This window comes from Fringilla coelebs (assembly GCF_963513975.1).
Source record: "Fringilla coelebs genome assembly, chromosome: 3".
Classification (NCBI taxonomy): Eukaryota; Metazoa; Chordata; class Aves; order Passeriformes; family Fringillidae; genus Fringilla; species Fringilla coelebs.
The window spans coordinates 47,976,958-47,988,346 of record NC_140030.1 but is presented as its reverse complement, the minus strand read 5'-3'; the positions used below and the strand labels follow the sequence as shown (position 1 = coordinate 47,988,346).

The window sequence follows — 11,389 nt, the reverse complement described above, 5'->3', positions numbered from 1 at the left end:
GATGGCAATACTTCTTCTGTCTCTCTATTTGCATTGCAAACTCCTTTTACTCTGTGTCTCATATTATTCTTGTTGCAATAAAAATCTTATCTAAGAATTATTAATATAGAGTTGCCTTTATCTATGTAAAAAGCAATATATTCTGTATGATTAGTATTCCTGCATGATTGGCTATCCTGAGCTGTGACCTGGCTCTAAAAGGAGTTGTTGTTATTGCACTGGAAGTGCTTTAGAGACCAAGTCAGACTCAGAACTTCAGCGTTGCATGGCTCTTTTATCAAGAGATGGTGGGTTGAAATTAGAAGGCTCTCTCTATAGCAGTAAAATAAATGTGCTTCAGAATGGCTCTTCAACCACGCTTGAAGAAAACCAGTTTGGAATGACCTGCATCTGCACCTTTAAACCCAGACAGCACTGGAGCAGGCAGGCTACATGAGTGCTGCCTGCAGGGAAGGCTTTCCAGCTTGTATCATCTCCCTGACTGTATCCTGGATTTTTAAGAGACCTGTCTGGGCCAACATCATGAGCAGAAATGGAAAAAGATGTTTCCAGAAATGGAAAGAAATGGAAAGAAATGTTTTCAGGCTGTGTTTAGCGGTGGCCAGTCAAACCTTGCAATCTCACCTAAAATTCTGCCTCTGTATATAGTTTCATGCCTATAATAATGTATCCCAGTCTTGCTATATGTGAATCCTGAGGCTGAAAAAGAAGAAAATGTGCTGCTAAAGAAACTTTGCTGTAGTAAAACTTAAAAAACTTGACATCAAAAATTGTTCATAATAAGTCCAGCCAAAATTTGGGAAAAAAAGTTTTTGTTCAAACTGCTACATAATATAGTAAATATTCTCTGATAAAGGGAATGAGACTTTGGATCAGTATTTCAGGCGATTACAATTTATATTTATGACTTTTGTACCATTTGGTGATGAAAGCATTCTTTTGGGTAGGTAAGTAGATGATATGGCTTTACCCCTTCTGAATCAGTGAGAAGATTGAAACTTAATTCTCCTGCAAATCTACAAGAAAACTCAGAACTGGTACAGAATGAAGAACCATGTCATCTTTGACTGTGCTCTGAAAGGATGAGCTGGTCCTTCTTCACAGTTCATGTGAGAATGTATTAGAAATCCAGGTCTGAGTCTCCTAAAGAGATCTTCACAGATCGCAAGTAATCCAGTCCAGAACATAAATGTAATGTTTCAGGAAGAGTCAAATTAAAGACAGTTTTAATCAGCACTTCTTCTTACCTTGGCTGGGAACCTCCTGGTTAAATCCTCTTGGCATAAGGTCATGTCTTTTCACTCCTGACTGCCTCGATAACTATAGTATTTGAAACAAGGCTCAACTATGGGATTTAGATGGTCTCTGAAACACATCAGAAAAAGAAATTTAAATAAATGCTTTGGTATTGCTAGAAACTGGGGATGTAGGCATGCTTGTTTCAAAGGTGACAGTTTGTGTCCCAGCAGGTCTTGAGGTGACAGTCAAGGCTGGTGCATGCAGGTGAAGAGCTTAAATGGCTTTCCACAGAACACACTGATGCCCAGCACAGGCACAGCTGATAGAATACACTGATGCTGAAAAAACATTATTGTGCCCACTCCAGCTACCTGCTTCTCAGTTCTGTCATAGTTGACTTGCTGGCATGGATCAGGACATATTTTTTGGATTTCTCTCCAGCATACACTCTAATAATCATAGACACAGAGTAAATGTGCCTCCATGAACTGTACACAGGACCTGCAAGCCTAACTCCTGGTTACTGCAGCTTTACTTGACATCAGGGCATTTAAATCTGTTGAAATCTAACTCTGTCTGATTCCAACAGCCCTATTAATGGTGGATGCAGCTGAGCTATCCCTTCCAAAATTACCATCCTACCCCAGATACATTGCCATGTGGGACTGAAAAACAGTAGGGGGAAAAAAAAAGAAAATAAAAGAAGTTCAACTACTTATTTTGCAGTTTTGCAAAGGTTTTGCAAGTGTGGCTTAATCAGCTGCAACACCTGATTAAACACTAGCTGCACATACTATGCTTTCTGAGGAGTGTTTTATGTGTTCTTGTCTCTGCAGACTGAAGAAGTCCTGAAGATTGATGGAGGGCCATGCTATTCAAACAGCAGGCGTTGCTGAGACAGAAGCTCTTTGTGCTAGGCAGCCTTGCTATTGGAAGTCTCCTATATCTAGTTGCCAGAGTTGGGAGTTTGGATAGGTAAGTCATTAAGTAGCTGCTCTCTTATGTAGAATGGGCTAAGATTGTCTGAGTCTTTGCTTCAAGGGTCTGATTGCTTTCATGCTCTGTTTTTTGGTTTGCTTTTTTATTTTTTCTTAGAGTTTATTTGTACAGGAGGACTGAAAGACTGGCTATTTTAATGTGGTTTTCATTATTTATTCCTACCCTTTGGAGAAGAGAGTAGGAAAAGAGTCACAGTCATCCCTGTCAAAGTTTTTCTGTTTGTCCATTTGTATTCTGAACACACTGACACTTGTTTTCAGAGAAGAAATAAACTAGCATCCAGTAAAAATGTCATTACAGTAGCTCATTTTGCCTGTGTACATCTGTGTGTTGACCTCTAGTTTCAGCAAAACAGCTATGATGTATTTATACATCTCCTTTTCTAAATTTGTGAGCAAGCAATTAATGTGCTACAGTGGTAGTTAAAATTAACTATGAGCCTGCAGAGCAGCTCGTCAAATTTTGAATACTATTTCATTTGAAAGATTGCTTCAGGGTTTGAGAATTTTAACTATGTTAATTAGCTGGTATTTTCTGTAGCTGAATGTGCTAAATAAGTGAGTTTTCTCTGCAAATGATTTCCTGGAGAGTAGGAGAAAGCATAGCAGAGAAAATCAAAGTGTCTTTGGCACTTCTGACCAGGCTGAGTTTTGACTGGTTTTTGACAGTGCAACAGTAGTGCTACCTGCACTGACATGGTAGTTCCTGTCAGCTTTGAAATGGTCTGAGATTGTTGTGGTAGGTGCTACACAAAGTCACAACAGATTGAAAAAATAACAAACCAACAGCAACAAAAACAACAACAACAACAAAAAAGGAAGCTGTTTAGAAAGCATGAATGAATAAAAACCTACACAATTTCCAGAAGCAGGTAGACAGATTGCAAGTGCTAATGCTATATTCTTCTCCTTCTTTTAAATGACGCAACATGTTAGCTGGTTTCAAAATTGTCACACAATGCTGTGTGAATATGTGGTGCTTGGAAAGTGAAATATGCTACCTACTGTCCACTGCTAGGTAACAGTGGGCTCCACTGGCAGTCACTGGGGGCCTTCTTCCACTCCTCAAACCCACTCCAGAAGAAGGAGACCATGTACAGCTTGGACCAAGTGCATTGCAAATTAAGCCCTGGAATTTGTATCTTCTTTTGCTTGATGGTCAAACCATCTCTGATGCTTCAGAAGTAGAAACTTCACTGAGACTAATGTGATTCCGTAAATGGAGGCAGAAATCCGTACTGGTCCCTGCAAAAGTATATTTTATGCTCAGAGGCATGAAGTCTAATTAACCTTCTCCTATTATCTATGCTTGCACATCTACAGAATTTACTGATGGCTATAAAATTATCTCGCCACAGTATTTGACTCGCTGACCTCCTGCGGCAATGAATTCCACTAGTTTCATACATAGTGTTGCCAATGGCAGTAAAATTCAGTTTTGTTCTCTTCCTTTACTCAGTGTGAAGCATACCACACTGCTAAAAAGCAGTCCTGTGTATGGACTTGTTATGAAATAGAGAGAGAAAGAAGTACTAGAAAGGACAAGACACAGATGAATTAACTAGAAATATTCTTCTGCCTCATCATTGTTGAATCTCTCAAAAGGATGCTAAATGGCTTCAACAGACTTTGGAAAAACTAATTGTTCAGGAAGAAATCCAGATTCATTTACGCTTAATTTATGTTGATCTAATTTGAACAAGCAAGCTGGGGGTGGCTCATGTTTAATAGCCTCAGATTAGGCTCTCCCATGGCAGTGTCTTGAGTTTCCTTAGGCCCAAAGGGAAATTACCACTACTTTATGTGATTCATTGAGTCATAAAATCTGATAAGATGAGCACATCCCTCCAGGGGAGGCCACCTTCCTTCAGCTCCTGAGTGCATAGATCTGCTTCACATGTGGAAGCTCAAATAGATTCTGTGGCAATTTTGAGCATATCTGGATTAGTCCTTGAGTTACCTGACTCCCTGACTGGCAGTACCAGGAGCCTCCACATCTGATTTCCATGCTACAAAATACTCCTGCTTATAATATAACCAGGCTTATAATCTTTTGCTGCTGTGACACCTCCACTGGAAGAAAATTAGCAAGTATTGTGGACCAGGTGAGACAGCTCATTAAGATTGCCCAGACCTACTTCAACTGTTTGGAAACTTTTCAGAAACACAGTTCCTGGAGATTAATTGGCTTATGGTGGGTTCTCTCAAGAAAAATAATTGTGGAGTTTTACTGTAGCAGCTTGAGAAATTACTTGTTTTGGGAGAGCAACTCAGTGATATAATAAGTGCCATACACTCTTTCTTAGCAAAGAACTGTTATTTAATGGGAAAATTGCTCCGACAATTAAGAATATTAGCATGTTACAATGTAGGAGTAAATAGTTACATCTTGGATTAAACTATGAGGATCTGCCCTTTACTTACCACTGCCAAGATCTTTTAAAAGTTACTTTTTTATTGTTTAGAGAGAGTAGAATCGGGGGGAAAGAGTAAAAAAACCTGAAATATAAAGGCTGAGGAAGGACTTCTAACAACATCCAATCTTTTCCCTTAGGCTAGAGGATATCTTGAGTATTTATTTATTTTCAAAGGAAACCACCCTGTTTGACAAGCTGTTGTGTTACACTGAAGGCAGTGCTAGCTGTCTTTTTGAGCAAGAGATAAAATTAGTTGAGATGGGTCTGGAACTGCTGTTGTGGAATCCTCTTTGCTTGAAAACAAATAACAAATACACAGAAGGAGAGGGAAGAGAACAGAGACAGCAACTGCAGCTTCTGTTTCCTATGTTTTTAACTGCCCCTTGCTGATGCATTAAGACTCTCATCAGCCACACTGCAGTCTGGCCAAATTGTAGCATTGTTGAGACATTTCTTCCATTCTTTTTTTCTCAGTATGGGCTGGTTTACATTAGCATTTCAATTATTCAGTCTCTGCCACCAAGTCAGGCTTTTTCAGTAGATGGCAGAGAGCAAAGGGATGGAAGAAGGTAGACGCTTGAGAAAAGAAATACCAGGAACTCACCTTTTCATCACACTTTCTAATTAGTCTGCAGGACATAGCTAGAGCTCATGTGAACCCAGCAATGTCATATGGATTGTTTCCCTGTCTCTGTCTGGACAAGCTATATCTCTCAGCATCTGGATAATCAAGGAAGCAGCTAACAGGTCAGCCAGGGGGATCAAACTTACTTTGTCCCAACCATCCATTGTCCTAGAATCAGTGTCAAATTAGAGACCCCAACAAGCAGTGATGGATGGAAAACCCGCAAAGAAATAAATAATTATGTCCTGAAAGCAGGGTTTGAATAATATATAGTAAATGAGTGAGGGCCCACATGCTGAGAAACTAGAAAAAATTCTGAATACCTAAACAGCTATTAATGAGCATTGCCCATCTGGTATACTGGCTAAGGCAGGGGTCCTGTGAAAAATAATAGCATTCGGCTGTGTAATTTAAGAACTGTATCATAATATATGTGCACAGCAAGCTCACACTAAAATTGCCTAGGCAACCTTTGTTCTTACATATCCTTAAATTTGGAGAGCATAGCTCCAAAAAAATTAGTAAAAATGGTTTTTGTAGGACCTTGGAAGCTCTCTGTACACACCAAGTTAATTTTCAGTGAAACATTGGCCTGTATAATGTCCAAAGTTCTGATTTGAGAGTGGACACAAGAGTTTATTCAAGGTTCTGTAGAAGTAAAGTTTTTACATTTTTCCCACTGAACCACTTCTTGCATCCAGTGGTATCAGATACAAGAACAAAGAATTAGAAAGTAGAAAAGAGAGGAAATAATTGTAGCTGAATATAAAAGAATAGTACAAAAATGCAGTTACAAAGAAGAAATAATAAAAATTAAGTGGTAGGAGTCCCTTCAGTGGGAGGATACAAGACTGATTATAAGAAAATCATTGATGTAACAATGCAATAAATGCATTTTTAAAAACTCTTCTGGCCATTCTTTTTGCACCTTGCTAATCTTATCTGAATCAAAACCTTGAACTTTCTGGTTCTGACTGGCAGAGAAACACTGGGCATATTGTAAAGAGGAGGAGAAATATTGAAAGGTGATGCTTAGAAATCTGGTTTCCATGCCTTTTCCTCCTCTTCACTAAAAAAGCCATCTCTGGATCAACACAATGGAAAGACTTCAGGCTATAATGAGAAAAGTGTAGGGAAGAGATTACTTAAATCAACTGTCCAAATTTAATTCATCTTAGAATGCTTTCAAAACTGCTAAACCCATCACAAAATAATGAGGAATGTGGAAGTTTAGGCAAGGTTCAAGAAGACCTAGGAACAGTAATCATAGTTCCTATGCTGGCAAAAGGTAGATGGGTAAAGTTAGGAATTTCCCAGCTAAATCAGAGCAAAAAAACCCAGATTAAATAATAAAAAAAATATGAAAATTATTTAACCACCGGCAGAATAAAATAAGAGTTGAAAGATGGGCACATCACATTACATTTGAATACGTTTCCAAGAGCATGGTTCCCTTGCACATAAAACTTGTCTTGAGAGAGAGCCTCCTTTTACACGTACCTCTTGTTTCACTTGCAGACTGCAGCCCCTCTGCCCCATCGATGGTCGTTTTGGACCCCGCGGCCAGGACGAAATCCCCTTGCGAGCCCTGCAGTTCAAGCGAGGTCTGCTCCATGAATTTCGAAAGGGCAATGCCACCAAGGAACAAATTCGACTGCACAATCTGGTTCAGCAGCTCCCCAAGGCCATTATCATCGGGGTGCGGAAAGGAGGCACCCGAGCACTACTGGAGATGCTGAACCTTCACCCTGCAGTGGTCAAAGCTTCTCAAGAGATTCACTTCTTTGACAATGATGAAAACTATGCCAAGGGAATTGAGTGGTACCGGAAAAAAATGCCTTTTTCTTACCCTCATCAAATAACAATTGAGAAAAGCCCCGCGTATTTTATCACTGAGGAAGTACCTGAAAGGATTTACAAAATGAACTCATCTATCAAATTATTGATCATTGTCAGGGAACCTACCACAAGAGCTATTTCTGATTACACTCAGGTGCTGGAAGGCAAGGAAAGAAAGAACAAAACTTACTACAAATTTGAGAAGCTGGCAATTGATCCTAATACCTGCGAAGTGAACACTAAGTACAAGGCAGTGAGAACCAGCATCTACACAAAACATCTGGAGAGGTGGTTAAAATACTTCCCGATCGAGCAGTTTCATATTGTGGACGGGGACCGGCTCATCACAGAACCACTGCCAGAACTCCAGCTGGTTGAGAAGTTCCTAAATCTTCCTCCGAGGATAAGTCAGTACAATTTATACTTCAATGCCACCAGAGGGTTTTACTGCTTGCGATTTAACATTGTCTTTAACAAGTGCCTGGCGGGTAGCAAGGGACGCATCCATCCGGAGGTGGACACCTCTGTCATTACCAAATTGCGCAAGTTCTTCCATCCTTTTAATCAAAAATTTTACCAGATCACGGGGAGGACATTTAACTGGCCCTAAACTAAACTTCATACAACACTTTCTGTTGCACCTGAGGCATGCAATAGGATGCCTCTGCTGAAATATGCACTTTTCATAGATACGACTAGCAAAGTAACTTTTTTCATGCATACGTGTACATAATGCAGTGTGTGACCAAATATACGGTGGGATCGATTTTTTCTACAGAGTAGTAACTAACATAAATTTACTGTCAATATAGTTGCATCTTTTAAGATATAATAATAAAGGGAAAGGAAGTATTTAGGGAAACAAAGTCAGACATTGTTAAAAGGGTCAGTGTTCCTCTCGCTTAGTGAAGTGTTTATGTGACATACTTATTGATCTAAGCAGAACATTCGTTTATGCCATAAAAATTCTTGTCAAAAGTCTGTAAAGCTGTGAGAAAGCATAATCCTGAGGCTATATTTGGTATGTGTATTGCTAAAGGAATACTGACACTTTAAACACAGTGCTGAATTTTTACAATGAGAGTGAATAATACTATTTTCTTATTATTTTAAATGAATATCTTAACTCATACAAACTACATTGTTTTAGAGTTCCTGTGGTGAGTTTGCACTATTGTTTTATTGTATGGACCATAGTGTCACTTGTAGCATGTCAATCATGTGTCAAGAAAAGGTCAAATAATTTTTTCTTCTATACTTGTGTGTCGACAAAGCTAAACATGGTGTACATAGTGTACAATGTTTGTAAATACTGGTTTCACACTAAGTAATTCTATTTTGTAAACTGAATATGGCTATTTAATTTATTGTGAAAATTAAATTTATTGTGGTATTTAAAAATGGAATGGATTAAAATTACCTATATGTGCAATGGCTTTTCACCTTTGCTTGATGTATATCAGAGTGATCCCTTAGCTTAGGCAGGTCATAAGTATGTGTGAGAGAGATTTGCTCAGGTAAGCTTGGTTCATAGACAGTTGAGAAAAGTGATACAAGTGGCGAGGCAGGGTTTATTAAAAAGCTCATCCTTCTAGGAATCTGATGTAATGCACGTGTCAAAGAACATTGTTACTGTTTGTGGTGGCACTTTGCAAAAATTAATGCAGTTGCTCATGAGGTTAAAGCATGACTGCAAAAGCCTTCTGCAACCAGGTATATCGAAAAAGCAGAATCCTCCTTAAAACCAAAAAAACAGACAGACGAACAAAATCACAAGAAAAGCTTTGGTGATTTCATTACCAAAAGGGGGTGATGCTTCAGAAGTCATAGAAAACAGTGGTGACACCTTCCCCTTCATCTGGTAACACATACATCTGCTCTGAAGAAAATAACCAGAGTATTGTTAGTAATGGGATAAACATATAGCTCACATTTCCATTCAATAAATGGCAAGAAATTAGTTCAGAAAATTAATATTTTCATGCATTATATGTTTATGGCTCTTAGAGATTCATAAGAAAAAAACCAATGAAAACAAATTTAAAAGTATTTTAAAACAAGAAGGGGAAAAAAAAAAAAGAAAGAAGTGAAGAAAAAAAACCCCAACCACTTTAAAGTCACCATCTAGAGATTGATGGAGACAAAAACTTTGGAAAGTGTCCAGAACATCTGAATATTCTGGGCTATGGCAGCAGAGTGGCTGGTAGTTCAGATTATAAGAAGATCAAGTGTTCCCCATGGGCTGTTTATTTTGTTCAGCCATTTGGAAGCATTGGTTTTTCTAAATAAGTGTTTTTTAAAACTCTTCTGAGAGACTGCTTCTTGTCTTGCTGTATCTTTAATCATATGTGCTAACACTGTGAGCAATGTGCCCTTTCTTCATGCTGCATCGGAGCCGTGCCAGCACAACACGGCAGAGCATATGTGAAATTCTCTGCAGTAGCTACAATACAACTCACTGTTTCCCTCTATAAGAGCCATTTCTCTTGCCTGCTTCCAGACAAAAAAGACAGATATTTAACTTATCTAATAGTATTGAACAGGGAATTTTTATCCAATTTAACATTTTCCTGGTCTTCAGGTGGGCAGACAGATTCCAGGTGGCTTTGGGTGATACCTTGGGTGATACTTCATATGGTCCTGGCTACAAACTGACAGAAGGCTGAGATGTATTTTCAATGGGAGGGACAAATTAGTTAGGTCAAAGTTACCTCCAAGCACAAAATATGCATTTGAAATTAGTATCTCTCTGCATTGATCAGAAGAGCCACAGAGACTGTGATCTAGCAGGCACAACTATGCACACTCCTATTAAAGTCAAGTGGCTTAACTCCACCTTATCAATTGCAATTTTGGAGAGATGTGGATAAATTTAGGCTGTATCATAGAAAAATCTGGTTCAAAAATGCACAGAGGAATAGTCAAGAATGGCAGGGGAGGAAAGAGGGTTCAAAGGCATTATAATGTATATTAAGAAGACTAAAAGAGCAGGAGACTGATTCACTTTCACTAAGTCTTCAATGTAATGTTGTCAAGTCTATTTGACAGAACCCAGTGAAGAGAAAATTTCAAAACTGATTCATAATATATAGATACAACACATCACCCAAAGCATTCTCCTAGGTTAATGGGGATTTTGCCTCAGTGTTCATAACCAGTTTGTGAAGTCCTGACCTTATCATACTTTCCTCTTCAGGAGCAATTTCTGAATAATTCACTTCAACCTTTTTGCTTTGCTTCCCAAATTCTGAGTGAATCATTTCTATTCAAATTGATCATGAGTGTTCAGTCTGGGAAGAGCATTCTTAGCTTGAGATTATGATTTCAGAGTGATGCACAGCTACATGAAGTTGCAGCTGTTAACTTGTGGCATTTAAGTTCTCTAAAGACATTGCATCTTTCCTATTTTCTGTACTCTAAAATTACAGTCTCACAGCTCTGGTAAATGTTCGGATTAAAACAGCTAATATTTCTGTGTATTTTTATCAGATTGTCCCAGCTGCTATTTAAAATACATAGGACAACAATTTGCAGTATAACGGATTATCAGAGATTAATTTGAAATTGTATTTTCAGAAATTAGTACAGAGATAAATAAAGGGCTGATAATTGGAGATCAGAGATTCATTTACCATTAACCAACTATACAGCATTTTCTTCAGGAAAGTGGAATAGATATGAGGGAAATGCAAATACCCTATGAAAATGGATTTTTTTTTTCCTTTTTTTTTTTTGCCACAATCTCTAAGAATAAAAAAGACACACCATTTTTGGCAACATGTTTCATTAAAATAATCCAAGATTTTTAAAAGGCAATGGACACAAGCTAAAAACACAGGACCACCATCTGAGCATCTAGAAACATTTTTATTCTGTGCAGGTAAAGCGCTGGCATGGGTTGCCCAGAGAAGTTGCAGATTTTCCATCATTGGAGATATTCAAAAGACATTTGCACGCTGTCCTGGGCAACTGGTTTTGGGTGTCTCTGTTTGAGCAATGGGGGTTCCATTTCCCTTCCAACCTCAGCTATGCTGTGACCCTGTGAAAAATCTCTCTATACCATTTAGTTCTTATTGAGCGCTGCCCATTGGTTCAGTGTGGTACAGACCACAAAGTGGAACCCCAGTGTCACAAGCCAGTCTGGCCACTGCTCAAACCCAGGGTATGGAAGCACTACAGAGCACATATTTACTCCCTGGATAGCTGATGTAACTCATGCTGGAAGCCTGTCCAGCTTGCTGGAACCCTGTGATAGGAGAGGTCTTTCATTA

The 11,389-nt window shown here is 38.7% G+C and overlaps 1 protein-coding gene across 1 annotated transcript; it reads left to right on the top strand.

The window, feature by feature from the left end:
* Nucleotides 1-2,107: 2,107 nt before the first annotated feature.
* On the top strand, nucleotides 2,108-7,728 carry HS3ST5 (heparan sulfate-glucosamine 3-sulfotransferase 5; the record flags this gene model as incomplete). The annotated part of the gene is made up of 2 exons (XM_084202372.1): nucleotides 2,108-2,214; nucleotides 6,798-7,728. 2 exons carry the CDS (start codon nucleotides 2,108-2,110, stop codon nucleotides 7,726-7,728), a joined length of 1,038 nt encoding a protein of 345 aa, XP_084058498.1.
* Between the last annotated feature and the right edge of the window lie 3,661 nt (nucleotides 7,729-11,389).